At 45.0% G+C, this 22,759-nt stretch overlaps 1 protein-coding gene across 1 annotated transcript; it reads left to right on the top strand.

Annotated features, from left to right (window-relative positions):
* The first annotated feature begins 2,752 nt into the window (after nt 1–2,752).
* Nucleotides 2,753–10,793, top strand: LOC124704708 (COP1-interacting protein 7-like). The gene is made up of 12 exons (XM_047236980.1): nt 2,753–3,097; nt 3,355–3,658; nt 3,779–3,821; nt 4,348–4,400; nt 4,496–4,557; nt 4,835–4,987; nt 5,391–5,587; nt 5,973–7,444; nt 8,784–9,713; nt 9,853–10,207; nt 10,303–10,359; nt 10,500–10,793. Exons 1-12 carry the CDS (start codon nt 3,039–3,041, stop codon nt 10,556–10,558), a joined length of 3,744 nt encoding a protein of 1,247 aa, XP_047092936.1. The 5' UTR covers nt 2,753–3,038; the 3' UTR covers nt 10,559–10,793.
* The last annotated feature ends 11,966 nt before the right edge of the window (nt 10,794–22,759 follow it).

Raw genomic sequence — 22,759 nt, 5'->3', positions numbered from 1 at the left:
CAATCTGTAGACATTGACGAGTTAATCCCTTGTCATGGACACTATACACAACAACATCCGTTGGGAAGGTTATCCTACATGCACATCAGGCCAATGGGGTATCAACAAGCTGAGCTCTGATACCACTTTGTGACGCCCGAAAATCGGTACCATGAGGATTCCGGCGACCCCACCAAAATCTGCACGATATCGATTCTGAGACGCCCTCCTACACGATGTGTGCGACGAATAACACACGTGATGCAAGATGAATTACCAAAAGTAGTTACTTACAAGAGGTTTACAATAGATCCCACAATAAACATATATATTACAACAAAAACTCCAACGAGTCAAGAAACAAATATACAATACAAAGATCTGAATCATTCAAAAAGCCAAATACGTCTGAGTATGGACAAAATACAAATTAGACAAAGAGTTCTGAAGTAAACAGGTGGCGTCCAAAACCCTGCCCAGGTCAAGGTGGAAGGGTAAACTTTCTAACGTTGTAATCTCATACCTGCCAAAAGTCAGACCAAGGGTTGCCGACAAACGGAGGGAGAAGACAAAAGAGGGAGAAAGCGGAGCGTAAGTACCAAAGCACGTACGAGATTAAAAATTGTTGTGCTTGCCGCGGGGCTATATATTGCCCGGCTATATGGTGGGCTTAGCGGCAACAAAGCTAGCAAAAGAAACCAATGAAGACACGCTACAACATCCGTCTACTCAGAGAAGATAAGAGAGCGCATAAACGTAACATCTACATACTACACAAGCATAACCCAACCAAATACACATATCCCCTTCACTTATAGCGAAGAAACAATGTAAAAGACACTCAACCACTACCAGAAAAGGCTTATAGCTGTGACTTCTTGCATGGCGCGAAAATGAAAATCCACCGGTGGTAAGCCGAACCACTGACGGGCAGAAAAAAGATTGCCAGCGGTAGCTCCTGAACTGGTCTCCACGACACGTATTGGTGACACGGTGACATAGCACTATTTACGAGCGTCACGGGTCAACCAGAAAGTAGTGACACCAAGTGTGTTAATCGGGCGTTGCTGCCTGGATTCGAAAATTCTCGATGTATAGATGAATCTAGAATTACTTAACTAACTGGAGCAAATCCACACAGGAGGAGGAAGAAGAAAAAATATAGATTCCAACCACCTCATCTACCATCATGATGATGGTCTTCATCATTAGATTCACTTATGAAGCTAGCAATTAGTCAGCGTCTGATCATGCATGTTAACTATGTGACCACTTGGTTGTACTGCGGACGATAGACTAGGAGTTGAGCTCCAGTGTTCACATGAAGTATCAGACAACTGGCAAAACCAATTAATAGATGAGAGAATTCCTTATTTGGACCTGAAGTTTGCCTTCCTTTCTTGGCCCTGGAATATTTTTTCTTCCTTTTTTGACACACAAAGTTTGATTGGTCTTTTATTTGGCCCTATCGTCCAATCCGTTAGCTACTTCCGTCAAACGTTTTTTCCTGGACTTATATACCCCTAGCTGCATCGGTAGATCACTTACTGCAAAGAAAAGAGAAACAGATCGTGCAGAAGGAATCGTCACAGCGGAGGGGAGTTGGCGACGTGGAACTGCCGGTGATCTATGCGACTACACGAGCGACTTCGGGAAAAAATACCCAGGGTAACGTCGGGATGACGAGCGAGCGTAGTCCTCGGTCGAGCGATTCAGCAAACAATGGGCTTCCATGCTGAGTGTTTTAGGCCAAGACCCGTGTGGACTTGCGGACATACACAGGATTGGAATCTGATTAGCTGGGGTCAAGATCAGTTTTCACTGGGGTCATTTTATTGGACCGACCTATATGTACAAGAGTTACTCTGTGCCTCTGCCCCTGGTTCCAGCTATCCATGTGCTTCTTCATCGACATTGTGATGAGCATATGTGATGATATATTCGGTTCTAACGTTTCACGTGCTATATCACAGCTTTTTAGTGCCATTTTGTCACATATTGCAGCAGGGGCAAAATTATCATCTTAGACTACTACTTAACACCGTTAGTGCTCAAATTGTACTAGAGGGTCAAATAAGGAACCAACCAAACTTTATGTGTCAAGAAAGGAAGATTTTTTTTGCCAGGGAAGTAAAGGAAGGCAAATTTCAGCTAAGGCCAAATAAGGAATTCTCTCTTAATAGATTGAGATTAGGGTGTCATGATCCGTTGCAGTGTAAAACTATATATATCATCTAATTGTTCCATGATCAAATCCACATCTCTCTTGTGCTGCACAGGAATACTGTATATACCTATCTACCTGTAGTCCATCAAAACCAGATCATGAAGCAGGGAAGCTTCTTCTCTGCTCTCTCGTAATCTCACCTACTACTACTACTTAATGATTAGCCAAATCACCAACAGCGGCTTCCCTACCTGGCATGCCACTTGCTCCTTATAAACTTGTTTTATTCTCACTCACAGTTATTTGTTTTTTTTCCCTCGCATACTTCCATTGCTACGCGAATCCAAGGCTATCTTAGGTTATACTACTACGAATAAAATGTTCATTTTCTCTACGGATCTCCAAGTAGTAAACATTGTTTTCAAACGAGTTAAGTTAAGTTGGATGCTTCCCTAGCTAGCTAGGAATTGGTTTCTTTCTCTGAAAGAAGCTGTTCACTATCAACAGCGGCTTGGAGTTGGACAGCACAGCCGCCCTTCCTCCCCTCTCCCTCCGTCTTCCTCTTCTTCGCCACCATTTCTCTTCATTTCCTCCTCCTCATCATCTCGCCACTCGATCTCTTCGTCGCCTCGCCCCAAATTTCATTTATTTATTGATTCATTCATAAGAAGCAGGGAAGTATCTTCTCTGTTCCTAGCGCAAGGACTTGAGTTCTTGGTTTTTCCCACCTCTGAATCCCTTGCTGCATTTGCTCCCGAATTCGAGTGTGCCGTCCCGTCCAGGCAGACTGCTACTTCTTTCTTCACCATTTTTTGGGGGCTTCCATTTTTGGCCTGGACATTGGCGCGAGATCTGAAACGGAAGGGGACAGTCGCGCGCCAATCCCGCCGCGATGAGGCCGGATGCGCGGCTTGATTCGGCCGCGTTCCAGCTCACCCCTACTCGCACCAGGTAATGCTTCCGGATCCATTTATTGTAGCAAGTTCCCATCTTCCCGAGATATAGTATTTACTAGTAGGTAGGGTAGCAGTTTCTGGCGAGTTTCCATCTTTGGTTATATCTTACAGGCAAGAGCTGTAGATCCAACATATGACAGTCAGGCTCGCTCGCACATTGCTGCTAAATCTCATTGCAATTGGCAATCCCCCGAATCTGAAACGCACTATTTTTGTTGTCACGCTGAATTCATTTTCTGTTGTGATTTCTAGGTGTGATTTAGTTGTGATAGCAAATGGAAAGAAGGAGAAGATAGCCTCTGGTCTGCTGAACCCGTTCGTGGCCCACCTCAAGGCCGCCCAGGAGCAGATCGCCAAGGGAGGCTACACCATCCTGCTTGAGCCGGGTCCGGAGGCCGGCGAGGCTCCATGGTTCACCAGGGGTACTGTCGAGAGGTTCGTCCGGTTCGTGAGCACGCCGGAGGTGCTGGAGCGGGTGACGACGGTGGAGGCCGAGATGCTGCAGCTCGAGGATGCCATCGCCGTCCAGAGCAGTGAGAATCTTGGACTGAGATCTGTAAGTGGAGCCTTGTCATCTGTACTGTACTGTACTTTTGTTTTGTGCATGTGTTATCTATACTGTACTTGTTGAGACTAATGGCAGAACAGTGACATGCTCGTGTTTACACTTTGTTAGGCTGAAGGCCGTAATGGCAAACCGGCGGACTGCGCCGTGGAAGGTGTGACCCTGACTGAACTCTCTTCATCATGTTGCATTGTACAGCCACAGTATCTACGAACAAATCTTACTGCAATATTTATCGACGATAACTGGCAATCCTCTGTGTGGAGAACTCAACAGTATTTTCATACAGCGACACAAGCACTGCCGTTTTAGAATCTATTAGTTGTATAATCTGGTGCAGTGTACCATCAGTCACAGCTGTTGAGTTAGGTACATGACAGTGGACAACTTAAAAAGTATTAGGCTGTGCATGGGAAAAGACAATGTATGATGTTTGATGCATGACCAATCTTTATCTGTGTTTATAAGCTGTATTCCATTTTACCTAACTAACTTATTGGGAGCTTGATTATTCTAATATGGATATAATCATCATTATCTGTGCAAGTTATTAGGAAAACTCTTGTCTGCATAAAAATTCGGTGGGGATTATGTTTTATCATGGTAGATTGATCTGAACTGGAACATGATGTTGCATATTATTTTTAGTGGATAAATATACCTGGCTTGCCGCATTACAGGTAGCAAGACAAGTCATGACCCTGATGTAGATAATGCACTCATTCTGTACAAGGTAAGGTTTGATGGATAAATAAAACTGTATTTTTTACTGTAAATGTGTCGTGGCAAAAGGATATTGTAAGTCTGATATTCTTGTATCGATGGCAGCCTGACATGCATCCAGCACCTCCAGTGCAGAATGGCGCCGGAGCTCATGAGGAGAATTCAAAGTGTGTATGCATGAAAACGAATCTATGATGTTTTCCTTGAAGTCGTTTCATTTCTGACATTATTTTTGTTTGCATGAAAAATCTACACTGCCTTTTTTTTGGAGTAACATATGCTTTTATGTAATGAACGATTGCTTACACTCATTTCTGTAGAGAAATTCAGCTCTTCGATTACTTTATCTGCACTTTATTGGAATGAGGTTTTATTTTTTGGAATTAGTCTTTATCTGCATAGTAACGTGTTAATGAAATTATTCCTTTTTACAATGTTTCACAGAGTTCAGCTTCTCAGAGTGCTGGAGACACGCAAAACTGTCTTACGTAAAGAGCAGGCTATGGCCTTTGCACGTGCTGTAGCTGCTGGGTTTGACATAGACAACCTGTTATATTTGATCTCATTTGCAGAGCGCTTTGGTGCTTCACGCTTGATGTAAGTACATGCCTTCTTATGGACAAGCCAGTATCGTGCTTGATGTATCGGATTTTTCTTTTTGAATACACAGCATGCCTGTAGATAATCTGACCTTGTGGCTGCCGATTAATCTGCACCAACTCCACATGATATTTTGGCTTGTTCAGTATAGGCGATTTCAAATTGTTGAATGTTGTTCCAATCCGCAAGTAGCTTCAGCGATATTGTCCCATGCTGCTACCTAATGCCTACAGTAGTACTTACACATCATTCTAGATAATGCACACTACAGACAGTCCATGCCTTACTTCATACTATACTTGAAACTTCTTGTTTAACAGTTTTTTCTAAGATAGTTTTGTGAGTGCACTAGTATAAATTCGTTGCACTTACTGCTTTGGTGTGTGCTGTCAATTAATAGGAAGGCATGCACACAGTTCATTGACTTGTGGAGGCAAAAACATGAAACTGGGCAGTGGATTGATGTTGAACCTGAAGCAATGTCTGCACGCTCTGAATTCCCTCCCTTCAATGCTTCTGGCATTATGTTTATGGGGGACAAAGAAACGATGTCCGTCTCCAATGGAGATGCAAATGGCGAAGATGCTACTAGGACTGGTATGTTGGTGCCATGACTGAACTTACTTTTCAAATGCTCTAAACAACCCCTTTGTTTTGTATTTATCTTTGTAGTCAATAAGCTGATTTCGTTATCTGCATGATTTTTGGCTCTACTTCTTTCATGCCCCCCCCCCCCACACCCACGTTTTATTCTAAGTTTTCTGTTATCTAGAAATAGCGATCCGATTTATTACCAATTCATTTCTGCCTTTTATACGCGACAATTTTCTTCCATTTTTAAATGGCCTTCTGGCCTCGTTACTCCATGTTGAATTTGTACCTTATGTCAATGTGCTGTTGTGCACATACAACTTACTTGTATATAGCAATATTTTATTTTTTTACTTTGAGAAGGTATACTATTTTTTGTGTTGCATGACAGAGTATAGGACAGCTCAGCACCCGCATGGTTCATATCAATCGGCATATCCGCCATGGGCGATGCATCGGCCTTACCCCATGCAAGGCATGCCATACTACCCTGGGGTGAACCCATACTACCCTCCTCCCTATCCCCCAATGGATGATCCCCGGTACAATCACTCAGAAAGGAGGCCGTCAAGGAAGCACTCATCAGATAGCAAGGACTTTGAGAACTCGGAGGACGAAAGCGACCAAAGCGGTTCGGAGAGGGAGAGTTCTCATGCCCGCAAGTCGAGTAAAAAGGGCAAGCGGTCAAGCAAGAAGAAGTCTAATGTAATCGTCATACGCAATGTAAATGTAAGGTCAAAAAAGCATGGGTCATCAGAGAGCGAGTCACATACATCAGAGGATAGTGATGATTCACAGACTAAATCCAGCAAGAGGAACCATAAGCGATCAAGCTCGAAGAAAAAAGGTGGCAAAAAAATCTTTCTTGAGTCTGAAGAGGAGTACAAGGATGATGTGTCTCGTGGGAAAGATGGAGATCAGGGAAACTGGAATGCGTTCCAGAATTTCTTGCTCAGAGATGAAGAGAAGACAAGAGATAATGACACAGACCTATTCGAAGGTGAAAATGAGCCACCTAGGAGGAAAGACAACAGAAGTTCAGCCAATGTGAAAATTAAGGCCAATGATGATGATCCTATTCTTTTATCGGAGCGAGGTTCTGCTGATGTCGATGAGCGGCGAAATGCAATCTCTTTCAATTCAGCCAATGCGAGAATTAGGACCAGGCCGGGTGATGAACTTATGATGTCTGGGGAAGGTCGGAGCTTTGTCGATGGTGACATAAAGGAGATAGAAGCTGGAGGTGGAGGATACAGAAGAGGAGCAGGTGACGACTTCATGGTTTATGGACAGGACAACTGGATTGACAGGGGGAGTTGCCTGGACCCTCTTGCAGAGGCACATTACAAGAGGCCTGCTCCGGAGGAAAATAATGTATGCAATGTGGCCGATGAGTCCTTCATGATACCTGTTAGGTCCAGCTCACAGGATATTCTTGGAGCAGAAAACCGTACTGCCATTGACATAGATGTTGATTTTCCCATGACTGTTCAGAACACATCAGATGCTAAGGCGGGAGGTCAACTTTTCTATGAGCCAGATGAGTTGATGCCCGAGCGTGAAGTTGAAGATGTCTCGTTTGGATACGATCCAGCAATGGACTATGACAGCCATATGCAGATTCAGCCTGACACCGCGGTTGAAAATGCAGACGTGGATGATTCATCATTGTGTGTTGAGGTTGAAGAAAAGGTGCCAGGGAAAGATAAGAAGCTAAGAAGTTCACAGGAGGGTAAAAGAAGGATGGATGCCTCGGCAAGGAGATTGTCCTCATCATCAAAAGGCCCACCAACAGATGCACAGAAACGTGCGCAAAACCTGCGGGCCTATAAAGCAGATCTTCAGAAGGAAAAGAAGGAGCAGGTATGGATGCATTACCTTACATTTTCCCTGTTAAGTGGGTTATTATTTTCTCCTTTGTGTGAAGTGTGCAATAATATTCCGTGACATGATCCCCACAGGATTTAATTTATTCATGTTTACCATCCTCATTTGGAAATCAACGCTTATTTTAAATGAATAAATTTAATGTATGTACAAGCAATTAATAGGACCATTTGATGGAAAGTGTTGCCCAGAAATCCAGATTGAATACTATCTGCAGACCAAAAACAAATTTTTTTCGAAAAAGGGAGTATGACCCTGCTTCGGCATCAATCGAAGACCAAAACCAACCTGCAAGGCAATATATATTTTTGTCTGGGGATAGTATAAGCTTAACTTTGAATTTTCCGTTCTAGTATTCTCGTGTTATATTAACCTTTCAAGAATCTTTTAATTGTTTGCTATACTGTAATTTTGGTTCCAAAAGTGGTATGTCAAGAATCTTCAAATTGTTCGCTATAGTGCAAACCAAAACACCAATTTGTTAAGACAATAGATACTTCTGGATCGAGATAGTATAAGGTGCAAGTTTAAATTTTCGGGCCTGGTCTTTTTCTATTATACTACTTTGCCGGGAATTATAAGTTGTTGGCTATACTACAATTTTGATGTAAAAAAGTGGCATGCTCCTCACATGTTCTTGTGACAGGTTTCTCTGTACAATAATATCACTGTGCCCAACAAGACTTAATTTACTCATTTTACTGTCACCATTTTGGACCTCATCACTTATCTTAAATTAAATGGCCGAACTAAATCTACATACAAACATAGTGCTTTTTCGCATGGGAAAAAAAACAGCATTCTCATTTGGCTGCTGTTTTATCTCCATGCACACAGAGCAAGGATCAAATGCCACTTTGACACTTTGTTTCGTGCCCCTACTACTAGTGTGTCCATATTTAGAGAAAGACTACCTACAAACAAATAATATGGCCATTTGGTGGAGAATGTTGCATAAAAAAACAAATTGACAAATATGTGCCCCTACTACTAGTGTGTCCATCTCTAGAGCAGCACTCCGAACTAGTCAAGACAACAGATATAAGACACAAGTCTGAATTTCTTGATTTGGTGTTCTCCTATTATATATTTTGCGTAGAATCTTTTAGTTGTTCAGTATACTAGTATGTCAAGAATCTTCAAATTGTTCGCTATACTGTAATATTGGTGTAAAAAATGGCATGTACCTTACCTTTTCTTTTAGATTTTTTTCATAATGTCATTTTTCAAAAATAAGTATCTCATTTGTTTTCATCAGTAGAAGTTTTGTTTTCAGCTGGATTGCTCAAACTGGTGTTTTTTCTGGTATTTTCAGGAAGCAGAACAGATTAAACGGCTAGAAAGGCTCAAGCAGGAGAGGCAAAAGAGGATTGCTGCAAGAAGTGGCACATCTAATCCGGTATCAACACCACAGCAGACTAAAGAAAAACCTTCTCCAAAGATTTCTCCCAGTACCTACAAGAGTTCAAAGTTCAGTGATGCTGAACCAGGATCCTCTTCACCTCTAAGAAAACTTCCTGCTAGAAGTACCCCAGGGAGTGATCCTCAGAAAACAGCTAAAGCGAGCAAACTCGGTGATAGTAATTCAAGTGCAGTGAGCAAGTCAACCTCATCGTTGGCTGACACGATCAAGAAAGAGAAAAGTAGGAGAACTGAATCTTCCAGTGAGCGACTGAAAAAACTTGCTGAACCTAAAATCAATGCTCTGGCTGATCATCCTCCAAGCTCAAAGTCAGCGAGCGTGGACCACCCACGGAGAAGAAGCATGCCAGAGGATGTGCAGACAAAGAAAATCTCGGCTATAATACAGCTTGACCAGAGCAAGTCAGCAGCCCTCCCAGAACTGAAAGTCAAATCCCCACGAGCACCTGCCGCTGTCGTGAAGAATAAGACGGCGGCAAAAGAAACAAAAGAGGGAGCACGAGGAGCTAAGGCACATCCTGCTTCAGAAAGTAGCGCTGGAAAGAAAGCTAACAGTAAAGTTTCTAGGGCAAGCGACAGCGATGACAACGTGGTGGTTGAGAAGACAGTTGTGATGCTTGAAAACGAAGATGTTTCTACGGCTCCTGTAATTCTATCTCCTGGAGGAATTGCAGAGAACAAAACTAGTAGCGATGACCGAATGGTGAATCCCAGTCTTGAATTGGATTATACTGGCATCAGGGCTCCACCATCTTCAGTCGTTCTTCCTGGAGATGCGAGCCCTACCATGCATACATCTGACAACCAACTGAACTCGTATGAGGTATGGTCTATACATTACTCTTTCCCGAGCTTATTTACTGGATACATTGTTCTCTGTTTTGCTGTTTCTCTGTAGAACTACTTTGAACTTGGTATTAATGCAGCAGCCTTCTACTAATTGAAATGCTTCTTATGAACAGGTGGATGTGCCTGGCTATCACAAGAATGAGCTCGAGAAACCAACCTTGGCTCTCACAGAGAAACCTTACGAGGCCCCTTTTGCCAGGGTAACATCATTGGAGGATGCCACTCCTGTTTACCACCACCCATTACCTGCGCATGAAGCCGAAGCACCTGTGCATGTACAGAGCGTCAGGGCACGTGTGCCGGAGCCTGGATACGCGGTTTCAGCCGAGGAGACCCATGAAGATAACCAGAAGCCTCGTAGCAAAGAACCAAAAGGGTTCAGAAAACTGTTGAAATTTGGCAGGAAAAGCCACACTTCGACAATGGATTCTGACGCATCGTCTGTCGATGAAGCCCCAGCAGGAGATGGTAATTAAACTGAGATTTCAGACATGACACTAGTCCATGTGTTCGACACGACAGCATCTGATCATTTCATTGGTTAATCGTTGTTTATGTTTCAGGTTCAATGCTGAAGAACCTCATTTCGCAAGACGAGTCCGCGGGTTCTTCATCTAAAGGTGAGCATAGCCATAAATATATTCTTTCTCAGTAGTGAAACAATAATATCTTAAAGTTTCATTTTCATCACTATGAACCATTGTTTATTTGGGTGTAAAAATATATGAAATAACTGTACTCGTTTACTGTATAAATGCAGGTTCTCGGTCCTTCTCCCTGCTGTCTCCATTCCGCAAGAACAAGGTGATCGTGCTGTGAAGATTTGGTTGTAAATTTTTGGTGATGGGCTGCTTTGTTGTGTACTGAAGTTATTAGTTTGTTCATTTCTAGTACACACATGTACACACATATACCTGAACGCTTGGGTTGTTTGTAAGCAGAGCCTGTATAATTCTGTACATTGCATTACAATTTACACATTAATTCTCATACGTACTTGTGGAGCATTGAGATTTCGATGGGCTGAACTGAATCATTGATAGATTTACCCCTATTTCTTAGATGAGATAATACCTGGTACAATCTCCGTTAAATCTTTACTATTATTGGAGTTAGGGATGGTATCCACTTTGACATCAAACATTGGAGAAATCACAGCCGTACATCAGCCACTAAAACAACCATCAAACATCGAATCAATCCCACGTCGCTGAGGAAAAATAGGAAACATTTATTGTGTATCAATCAAATCGCTACAATTAAGGAAACAATCACATCCTGTACGTGCGGGAGCATACCACATACACACATGCCGCCTCTAGGCTCTAGCCGTCATCGTCGTCTCCCTGTCGTCGGACGCCACCATGCCACCTGCACACTTCCCCCGGCATGGCTTCGTGGCCTCGCTCGCGATCCTCACCTTGGCCACCTTGGCGGTAGAGCTCACGATGGACGGCTTCGCCTCCGCATTACGCCGATTCAGAACGAGGTACTGTCATTCTATTTCTCGCGACAAACATGCCAAAGTATACCCTCTAGCATCAGTTCTTCGTTTCCGACTCTCCCTCGATCTCTCTAGGTGACCATGTCGGCGGCGCTACATCATGATATGTTAGTGTCTGGACATAGCACGACAACGGCGCTGGATGGATGGAAAGGAAAGCATCCCAACCTGAGGTAATTCATCACCTGTCACAAGGAGCGACTACCACAACGCGACCTACATCTCAACACTGCATATTCATCGTCGCCATGTTCCTCCCACTCCGACGATACGCTAGCCATGCGGCGCTGCACTCCTGCACCCATTGCATGTGCCCCTCCGTCGACGGCCTAGGCACGAAACCTGATTTGGCGCCTTCCCCTTCTCGCCTTCTTCGTACGCCCAGGCGGCGGCTGCCGCGCATGCCACGAGGTCAAGAGAGTAGGCACCCCTGTGGTCAGGACGTGAGATAATATTGCAAGTTTTGCTTCTTGTGGTAGCCTTTGTCTTGATTCTGTAATATTAGCAATGCTTAAGGATCATGATGTGTGCCCATTTTTCAATCTTGTTTCATGCAGCTAATAGATTTTTATTGAAGGTATCATGTGGTCGTAAAGCTCTGTATCTCTAATGGTTGTATGATGCAATTTCTAGGACGTCTTGCACATTCTGAACAATGAAGAACGATGTGTGAGATGACAATGGCCGTGGGTTGTCTAAACTCTGAAGGTCTCTTGGTAAGCACATTTCAATGTACTGGAGTGATATCTCTCTCGGTTAATGATCTATGCCATAGCTTCAGATTGATGCCTAACAGTGGCTGAACCGTGGCTCCCCTTACATATCTTTCTGACTTCTATATGCCCTTCATCTCTCTGATTTTTTGCCGCATGATGCAGGTCTGTACTTTACGATCTAGACCACCAACGAGTATGGATATGCCCCCAGTTTGTGAGTATTTTCTAATAAAATGAAATATAATTTGGTTTGAACAAAAGTTAGATGAATGTTCTTAATATGTTAGCCACAGTTTTAAAGGAGACTAGGTTTATCTCTTTGTTTAATTCCAACGGTTATGAAAAAGTATCTGAGATTGATGATCCATCAGTTAATTGGATTTTACTGGACTCCTAAAAAGATGTGATATTTCAGTGTATTCGACCTACAAAAAATTGGTCTATTTGTCTGCTGCGATTTTACAGGGGTGGTTGCAACAGGGATTGGGTGCCTGATGTTGAGCTGCTAAATGGAGAAGAGGGGACCGGTGTTCACCACCACTTTCAGCCATCCTTTCCAGATGTTCTTCGCGAACTCTCTACATCGGAAGGTCAGTCCTCCACTAATAGTTTTCTCTGAACTTTCTAAAGTCTATATATTGTTATTATTTTTTTCAGATTGTTATTTGTAAATTACAGAGGTGAAAATGAGTTCGATCAGTTTTTATTTGATGATGACTTGTCTTCCAGGGTGGTGGAGTCAGTGCTCGTGATCACGTGTCTCTACTTTGTACCATGGAGGAAGAGAGAGGAACCACCAACTGACATACTAATAATGCTAAAATCCTGGTAAAACATGGGAGTTTATTGTTTCTCCAATATCTTTTTTGCTAACTATATATATTTGAATTAAACCGTAAATCATGTGGAAATCCGGACATGAGTGATACATCCTGGTGAGAACTGCAAGAATAATAAGATTCTTATTATAGTCTGTACAACCCCATTGTTGAGATAGGGACATAGTTTCTTGTCCAGGTAAATGCTTATCTCATACTAATAATTGATAAACTACTTGCTAATAACAATGTGTATTTCTATTGCAAACTTGCATTACGACTAAAACACGGTGAATTCGTTTTTATTTGATTAATATGTAATTAAACTGGTTTCTGTGCACACATCACGCCATGTTTGATAAATTCAATATAGAGACAACCATCATATATGTGGTTATTATGTCCAGAGTTAGTAAAGGTACCCCATGAAAAACGAAAAAAAAGATCATTCATTAATTTTCATAATGTCATCTGAGTGAAAATAGAGAAGCACTTTGCTCTATAAATGAAGTTTATTCACATAATTTATTCTAATCCAAGAACATATGTTTTCTTTGAGTTAGGTTCGTCCAAACTTTTGATTTGTGTGCTTGCTTGCTGTTTATTGTCGCACATATAGACAGTCAAGAAATCTTAGATGTCAGTTGAGTTGAGGAGCTCAAGAGGCCGGCATGAACACATGGTTGCAGCTTTATAATCTTTTGTAATACCGATGCTAGGTAATTTATCATCGCGAGGTCATCACCTAGTGCCCAAGAAACTTTGGAAACTATTCAAATACCAATGAATAGGCCAGCATGCAACGTGAAGGTATGTATAGTCAGTGCATATATTTTGGTTTAGCTGCCCAAAGCGTGAGTGATAGTTTCTGCAACGCTGAAAGATAAATATGCATACTGCAGAGATAGTGTGATGGTCAACGAGGAGACATGATTGGTACGCACTGCTTGTTTTTCTTGGACACAGAATTTTGAAAAATAATTAGTTCAGATACATAATTTTGCAATGCAGATCTACAATCAAACTTGACGCCTTTATTCCTTTATGTATTTTGATATTGTTGGTATTTGCATTTAAAGGAAAAAATGACGGTGCATAGCAAAGTCGATTTTATTATTATGAATAAAAAAATCTTATTCTCTGCCGTTGTGATATATAGATTAATTCAGATTACTATTTACCGGTTTGGCAATGGTACGATTTAGACATTTCAAGGACAACAAGCCATGACACTTAATAAGGTTTAATTGAGATACAAGTCCAAAGATGTAAAGTAGCGTGAACTTGATCTGTTGTGGGTATACTTCATGGGTGCACCATCGACAGTGCCTAGATCCGGTAAGTCCGGGTGGCCCACAAATGGTGATGTGGTATGTGGCCCATCAGGCGGCCCAGTTGCTGTTGATCATGAAGGATGAAGTCCAGCTCAGGATCAGGGAGCCGGATCCCAACCGACCTACGAAGGAGGCCGGATCCGTGGGGGCCCATGAGGAACCCGGATCTAGTACAACATAGATGGAAGACGGATCCTTGACGTACACGACAAGACTTTGTACCGTAGTTAGGAAACCTGTAATCCGGCTAGGACTTTACATGTAAACCCTAGATCCGTGCGCCTTTATAAGCCGGATCCTGGGAGCCCTAGAAGCACAACCACAACTCATTGTAACAACGCGAAAGCGCCCATATAATTCCAGACAAGCAGCAGTAGGCCCTATCTTCGAGCAGGAGTTCCGAAGCTGGGTAAATCGCGTACCACCGTCCCGAGGACTCTCCGCCCTATGGCCCCTACTTCTTCTCCCCCTCGTGAGGATCCCTCCTCCAGGGTACCGTCGAATAGGCAACGACAGTTGGCGCCCATCGTGGGGCCAGCGGCGTCAGGAGGCCGGAACCGGGAGGGTTCCGTCATGGGAAGCTACGACGAATCCATCGCTGTGGGGCGTGTTCTTTACGCCGGAAACTTTCTAATCGTCCCGCAGGACGAGTGCTGGATTCCGGCTAGGACCAACCCCATCAAGTTCTCCATCGTCCCAATTGGCGGCATTCACGTCTTCATCGGCGAAACCGTCGATTCCGATGGAAACGCCCTGGTAAGTAACGCTGACGCGACCGCCGCTGAGCAGGACGCAGTCGCGAAGATCCGATCTGAGATGTTGGAGCTTCCTGTGGAAGATTCCGCCTTAGATCTGGAAAGTTCAAAACCCACCCAATCCGCCCCTAAGCAGGAAACAACGGTGGAAGACCAATGTAGATCCGCCTGGGTTTCCCAGGTGTTGGAGAAGCAAAGGTGTCACTTCGTGCACTTCCTCGCACATACCGCTGGAACCGCTCTTCCTCGGGAAGAAGCCGGACCCATGCAGGATGAGATGTAGCGACCCAGGAATATCCCCATATTAGAATTTGCTTGTTCTTTTTCTTTTATGCATCATCATGCATCATATCATCCACAAGATTTTATCAAATAAAATTATTTTAAATAAAAACTATTTGTGTCTATCCTCTCATATGGTTTTAATAAAACCTCTCTTGTCCTTTCATTTAACAAACCCCAAAAACTAAGCTATTAAACAAATAAAATTATTTCAATGTTTTCTGGTTTCAAAATAAAATCTTGTTTTGGATTGGCTTGAAAAAGGTTTTCAGAATCAGTTTTAAAATCAAAGAGAAAACATTTTTTTCTAAATTAAAATACAACCCTAACCCTCCCTTGGATCCTATCTCTACCCTGCAGCCCAACCCACATATCCTTCCTTCCCCCTCTCCTTTTCCGGTGGCCCAAGATCCTTAGACCATCTAACCTTCTGGAGCAGCCCACCTGTGAAGCCCGATCCAGCCCGTACCCCTTCGCCCCCTTCTTTTTCACCTTGTCGTCATCTCCAGAGAGGAGCACGAGAGCAGCGTGAGTGCCCTGGTCCTCCACCACCGTGCCTTGCCCCCACCTCCACCTGCTCCTCCCTTTTAATCCCCAAGGAAACCCTAGCCTCCTCCATCTTTCCTTCCGAGCGCCGCCACTATCTCCTCTTCTCCCCACCTTCCTTTTTTTTCCTCTCTGTGAACAAACGAAGAAACACTGCCACCACCATCCTCACCATGGCACCGCCGCTCCCCAGCCCCCCTCGCCGTTCTGAGGGCACCATTAGATGCGCCTCGTCCTCCTCTTTCTCCGTGTGCAAGGAATCGAGCCGGGGCTCATCCAATCGAGCGCAGCGTCGCCGATTCCCCGAGTCGGTCGCCGTCCATCTTCTTCAATTCCGGCCGCCCTCATCCTCCTCCCGCCAAACCGAGCACACCCCCGGCTTCCTCGTGTTCAGGCGCACCCTCGACGCCCTCGCGCTTGTGCTGTTTCGGTCGCAGCCATCAAGTTCTTCTCCAACCCGTGGTTTCTGCCATGGCCTCTCCATCCCGAGCTCCGCTCGTGTCTCCATCAAGTTGTGGTGCAGCTCACCCACTTCAACAACGGTACTGCAGCGCAGTGGTTTGTTCTCCTCTGCTTGATCCATACATCCTGGGTTCGAATTCCACCATGGCCAGTAAATCCAATCCTTTTTCTTCTCTTTTGGTTCAGATCTTGCAGCGAAGGGTGCTTCAATTCGTGTGGAGCCTTTCCCAAATCAACATTCAGGCACTAGCTCAGCTGGTTCGTTCCCTTGACAGCCCATGGAGATCCCGAGTTCAATTCCCACCGGTGACAAATTAAGCCCAGTTTTCTGCTCTGTTTTTGCCAGATCTGCAGATGGGCCTCGTCCCAAATCTTCCCTGCGTGGCCCGTTGCCTGCGCGTCCAGCAACTTCCAGGCGCCGACGCAGCTCCGGCCCAGCTTCATTCGGACGCAGTATCAGGCCAGGTCCGGCCCAGTACAGCGCAGGTCCATCCCCTGCCTGTTTCCTTTTCTTTTTGCAAAATCATGTTAACTTCATATCTTCTAAATCGTAAATCGAAAGGAAATGTTTTATATATGAAAATTGATCAGAAAAATGTGCTGAACATGAATATGCCATCTATATGCCTGTTTGCATCTTGCATCATGTCAAGACGTGATAGTTCGTGCATAGCACCTAACATATATGCGGAGTATTTCGGACGCCGATTATGGTTTTCCCCGCTCCGTTTAATATTGAAGTAGCTCACCCCTGCCATGTCTTGCCATGCTAACAACCATTTAACTTTGCCGGTAGAAATGCAACTCGAACCTAATAATTTGTTTGTCCGGGGTTCCGATCCCGCTTAATATGGATAAGTTGCATCGCATCATGTTTCCCATGACATGCATACATGAGCATGCTGATTCTTCTGCCGTAGTAGTAAGATTTGCATCCGATGTGTGTTCCAGCTTTGCTTCTTTCCGGATAGGATCGCGAAGTGGTGTGGTGAGATACGACGAGATCTCCGGATGTTCCTCGGCAAGCTTTAACAGGCAAGCATTTTCCCCTATACTCCTGCCCCTGCAGAAGTCGCTTACCTATTTTATTTTGCCTTCTCCCTCATGCTATCCTTGAGTTGCGTTCTTGTCACGTGTCCCTTCCACTTGTTACCTCAAGCAGCCTATATTGCCTCCACCAACCTCCTACAGCTGTTGTTTGGTTAACGGGTCTGCCTTGCGAGTCGTAGTGCATGCTAGTGCTTTTTATATCTCGTTACCGTTAATGCTATCTTATCGGGTTATCTGTTGGGGAATCATGACACATGGTTCATGGTTATATTTGTTGAGGATATCATGGTTACTTGTTAATAGTTGTTAGCGGAGGCATCAGTGGGTCGGCTTGCTCGTTTTATGGCGGCTCACTTGTGTTTCTTTAAAGCTTAGGACCCGAGTTCTTGTTATCCGTTCCGAGACCGAGCGCTCTAACCACACGTGGGTATGCTTCGGGTCTCCCTCGACCACCGCCGGAATCTACGGCTTTGTCCAAGTGGCCACAACTAGTTTGCAATGTTTTACCATTTGTTGTTGCGTGCATGCCGACTCGTTACTTATTTACTTTGGGAAGCCCCCGGGTGCCTTGTATCCCTTGTTTCCGGTATGCACGCATAGGTCGCGGAGCCGCTGCGAAGTGGTTTATCGCCCAGATGTGTGTTTAAACCACCTAGTACGCCGTCGCAAACAGCCTAGGTCCGCTTCGGAGATACTGCCGGACTTCGACACGGGTTTAACTTAGTTAGGTGGCTTCCTGGACATTGTTGTCGTGAAGGAGAGTGCGAGTCGTTATATCCACCTGTCGCAAGTGGGTTGATCGTGCGTGTGGGCACATTTGGGCACCCCTGCAGGGTTAAATCTTATCGATAAGCCGCGTCCGCGGTTATGGACGACTTGGAGCTGTATGACTCGACCATAGACAACTTACACCTGTTGTTTCCATACTAATAACTTGCATAGTAAGAAAGAACAACTTAAATAATAACTGGTTAAAACTTGTCAACCGTGTGAGTGCCCTTGTAAGTACCTCCTTGCGAGGGGGGAACGCATCGGCCGTGTTATGTTTGCGGATTATAGAACTCGTTAGTTTATTCGCTCTCTCACCTTCTCTGTTTAGACGAATGTTGTAGAGTGTCTCTATAGGTTTTTTTTTAGTGCTTGCGCGCTGCCGCTTAACCCTACCATATTGCCTATGACGTTCCTCTTGCGTCCTCTAAGTCCCCTGCGTGCCTCAAGTACAAAGGACGACCGGTTGACGAATGCTTATACGTCTTGAAGTCTTGTTAAGTACGAACCCGTACTTATTGCTCGCTTCTACGGGATATAACCGGGCAGGTATGAAGATCATGTTCGATGAAGACGACGCTAGCAAGGTTACCCTTCCGGCTTGGCTCAGGCAGGGTTATGGACGCCACTGGTTATCTTCAGGACTCTTAGTCCAATTTGTATCTTGTCCGTACTCGGATGTATTTGATCTTCTGTATGATTTGGATCTTTGTATGTATCTATTTGTATATCTTGACTCGATGAAGTCGTTGTTGTAATATATATGTATCTTGTGGGCTCTATTGTAACCCTGTTGTAATGTTACCTCTCGTGAATGATTCCACCCGCATCGCGTGCATGCTTCGGCGTGTACGAGGCGCTTGGTGGTGCGTCTCCTAAAATCGATATCGTGCGGATTTCGGCGGATTCGCTGGGATCCTCATGGTACCGGTTTTGGGGCGTCACAAGTTGGTATCAGAGCCTCAGGTTGACGGTACCCCACTAGTCCAGCCTTAGGATAACCTTGCCAACCGCCGTTTAGTTTAGAGAGTCCAAACTATTTTCTGAAAACTCGTTGGATAGATCTGACTAGCTCTGTTTTTTCTTCTTATCCCTATTCTTTCTTTTCTTACATATGCGAGTTTTGGATCTTCTCTTATCTGCTTCACCGAGTCTTAGGCTTCCACGTGGGTTGGACGATCTATGCCTTTCACCTAGTAGGTCCGATCATCGGAGGTTCCACCAGAAGCACTTCATCTTCAACAGCAGAGCAACTACTCTTGTTAGTTGTGTCGCCCGATCAACCTGGAGCAACAACTCTTGTTAGTGGTGTCGAGGAGTTCGACACTTTGCCTAAAGATCCGATAGTTCACCTCTCTTCCCCCGTACCTGGACGTGGAATCTCGGGGCGAGATTCCTTGTTAGTGGTGTCGATTGTAGCGACCCAGGAATATCCCCATATTAGAATTTGCTTGTTCTTTTTCTTTTATGCATCATCATGCATCATATCATCCACAAGATTTTATCAAATAAAATTATTTTAAATAAAAACTATTTGTGTCTATCCTCTCATATGGTTTTAATAAAACCTCTCTTGTCCTTTCATTTAACAAACCCCAAAAACTAAGCTATTAAACAAATAAAATTATTTCAATGTTTTCTCGGTTTCAAAATAAAATCTTGTTTTGGATTGGCTTGAAAAAGGTTTTCGGAATCAGTTTTAAAATCAAAGAGAAAACATTTTTTTCTAAATTAAAATACAACCCTAACCCTCCCTTGGATCCTATCTCTACCCTGCAACCCAACCCACATATCCTTCCTTCCCCCTCTCCTTTTCCGGTGGCCCAAGATCCTTAGACCATCTAACCTTCCGGAGCAGCCCACCCGTGAAGCCCGATCCAGCCCGTACCCCTTCGCCCCTTCTTTTTCACCTTGTCGTCATCTCCGGAGAGGAGCACGAGAGCGGCGTGAGTGCCCCGGTCCTCCACCACCGTGCCTTGCCCCCACCTCCACCTCGCTCCTCCCTTTTAATCCCCAAGGAAACCCTAGCCTCCTCCATCTTTCCTTCCGAGCGCCGCCACTATCTCCTCTTCTCCCCACCTTCCTTTTTTTCCTCTCCGTGAACAAACGAAGAAACACCGCCACCACCATCCTCACCATGGCACCGCCGCTCCCCGGCTCCCCTCGCCGTTCGAGGGCACCATTAGATGCGCCTCATCCTCCTCTTCCTCCTTGTGCAAGGAATCGAGCCGGGGCTCATCCAATCGAGCGCAGCGTCGCCGATTCCCCGAGTCGGTCGCCGTCCATCTTCTTCAATTCCGGCCGCCCTCATCCTCCTCCCGCCAAACCGAGCACACCCCCGGCTTCCTCGTGTTCGAGCGCACCCTCGACGCCCTCGCGCTTGTGCTTCGTTTCGGTCGCGGCCATCAAGTTCTTCTCCAACCCGTGGTTTCCGCCTTGGCATCTCCATCCCGAGCTCTGCCCGTGTCTTGATCAAGTTTTGGTGCAGCTCACCCACTTCAACAATGGTACTGCAGGCGCAGTGGTTTGTTCTCCTCTCGCTTGATCCATACATCCCGGGTTCGAATTCCACCATGGCCGAGTAAATCCAATCCTTTTTCTTCTCTTTTGGTTCAGATCTTGCAGCGAAGGGTGCTTCAATTCGTGTGGAGCCTTTCCCAAATCAACATTCACGCACTAGCTCAGCTCGGTTCGTTCCCTTGACGACCCATGGAGATCCCGAGTTCAATTCCCACCGGTGACAAATTAAGCCCGGTTTTACGCTCTCGTTTTTGCCGGATCCGCGGATGGGCCTCGTCCCAAATCTTCCCTGCGTGGCCCGTTGCCTGCGCGTCCAGCAACTTCCGGGCGCCGACGCAGCTCCGGCCCGGCTTCATTCGGACGCGATATCGGGCCGAGTCCGGCCCGATGCAGCGCGAGTCCATCCCCTGCTCGTTTCCTTTTCTTTTTGCAAAATCATGTTAACTTCATATCTTCTAAATCGTAAATCGAAAGGAAATGTTTTATATATGAAAATTGATCGGAAAAATGTGCTTGAACATGAATATGCCATCTATATGCTCGTTTGCATCTTGCATCATGTCAAGACGTGATAGTTCGTGCATAGCACCTAACATATATGCGGAGTATTTCGGACGCCGATTATGGTTTTCCCCGCTCCGTTTAATATTGAAGTAGCTCACCCCTGCCATGTCTTGCCATGCTAACAACCATTTAACTTTGCCGGTAGAAATGCAACTCGAACCTAATAATTTGTTTGTCCGGGGTTCCGATCCCGCTTAATATGGATAAGTTGCATCGCATCATGTTTGCCATGACATGCATACATGAGCATGCTGATTCTTCTGCCGTAGTAGTAAGATTTGCATCCGATGTGTGTTCCAGCTTTGCTTCTTTCCGGATAGGATCGCGAAGTGGTGTGGTGAGATACGACGAGATCTCCGGATGTTCCTCGGCAAGCTTTAACAGGCAAGCATTTTCCCCTATACTCCTGCCCCTGCGTAAGTCGCTTACCTATTTTATTTTGCCTTCTCCCTCATGCTATCCTTGAGTTGCGTTCTTGTCACGTGTCCCTTCCACTTGTTACCTCAAGCGGCCTATATTGCCTCCACCAACCTCCTACGTACTGTTGTTTGGTTAACGGGTCTGCCTTGCGAGTCGTAGTGCATGCTAGTGCTTTTTATATCTCGTTACCGTTAATGCTATCTTATCGGGTTATCTGTTGGGGAATCATGACACATGGTTCATGGTTATATTTGTTGAGGATATCATGGTTACTTGTTAATAGTTGTTAGCGGAGGCATCAGTGGGTCAGTTGCTCGTTTTATGGCGGCTCACTTGTGTTTCTTTAAAGCTTAGGACCCGAGTTCTTGTTATCTGTTCCGAGACTGAGCGCTCTAACCACACGTGGGTATGCTTCTGGGTCTCCCCTCGACCACTGCCGGAATCTACAGCTTTGTCCCAGTGGCCACAACTAGTTTGCAATGTTTTACCATTTGTTGTTGCGTGCATGCCAGCTTGTTACTTATTTACTTTGGGAAGCCCCTGGGTGCCTTGTATCCCTTGTTTCTGGTATGCACGCATAGGTCGCGGAGCCGCTGCGAAGTGGTTTATCGCCCCAGTGTGTGTTTAAACCACCTAGTACGCTGTCGCAAACAGCTAGGTCCGCTTCGGAGATACGGCCGGACTTCGACACGGGTTTAACTTAGTTAGGTGGCTTCCTGGACATTGTTGTCGTGAAGGAGAGTGCGAGTCGTTATATCCACCTGTCGCAAGTGGGTTGATCGTGCGTGTGGGCACATTTGGGCACCCCTGCAGGGTTAAATCTTATCGATAAGCCGCGTCCGCGGTTATGGACGACTTGGAGCTGTATGACTCGACCATAGACAACTTACACCTGTTGTTTCCATACTAATAACTTGCATAGTAAGAAAGAACAACTTAAATAATAACTGGTTAAAACTTGTCAACCGTGTGAGTGCCCTTGTAAGTACCTCCTTGCGAGGGGGGAACGCATCGGCTGTGTTATGTTTGCAGATTATAGAACTGTTAGTTTATTCGCTCTCTCACCTTCTCTGTTTAGACGAATGTTGTAGAGTGTCTCTATAGGTTTTTTTTTAGTGCTTGCGCGCTGCCGCTTAACCCTACCATATTGCCTATGACGTTCCTCTTGCGTCCTCTAAGTCCCCTGCGTGCCTCAAGTACAAAGGACGACTGGTTGACGAATGCTTATACGTCTTGAAGTCTTGTTAAGTACGAACCCGTACTTATTGCTGCTTCTACGGG

This window comes from Lolium rigidum, chromosome 3, assembly GCF_022539505.1.
Source record: "Lolium rigidum isolate FL_2022 chromosome 3, APGP_CSIRO_Lrig_0.1, whole genome shotgun sequence".
NCBI classification, from domain to species: Eukaryota; Viridiplantae; Streptophyta; class Magnoliopsida; order Poales; family Poaceae; genus Lolium; species Lolium rigidum.
The sequence above is the reverse complement of the archived record's forward strand: the minus strand, read 5'-3'. Positions and strand labels throughout refer to the sequence as shown.

What these genes read in the sequence shown, in the direction of transcription:
- LOC124704708 (XM_047236980.1), top strand. Translation starts at nt 3,039, where the DNA reads ATGAGGCCGGATGCGCGGCTTGATTCGGCCGCGTTCCAGCTCACCCCT. An exon ending in ATGCACTCATTCTGTACAAG is followed by an intron (nt 4,401 to 4,495) that starts GTAAGGTTTGAT and finishes TATCGATGGCAG; the next exon opens with CCTGACATGCATCCAGCACC. An exon ending in TTTGGTGCTTCACGCTTGAT is followed by an intron (nt 4,988 to 5,390) that starts GTAAGTACATGC and finishes GTCAATTAATAG; the next exon opens with GAAGGCATGCACACAGTTCA.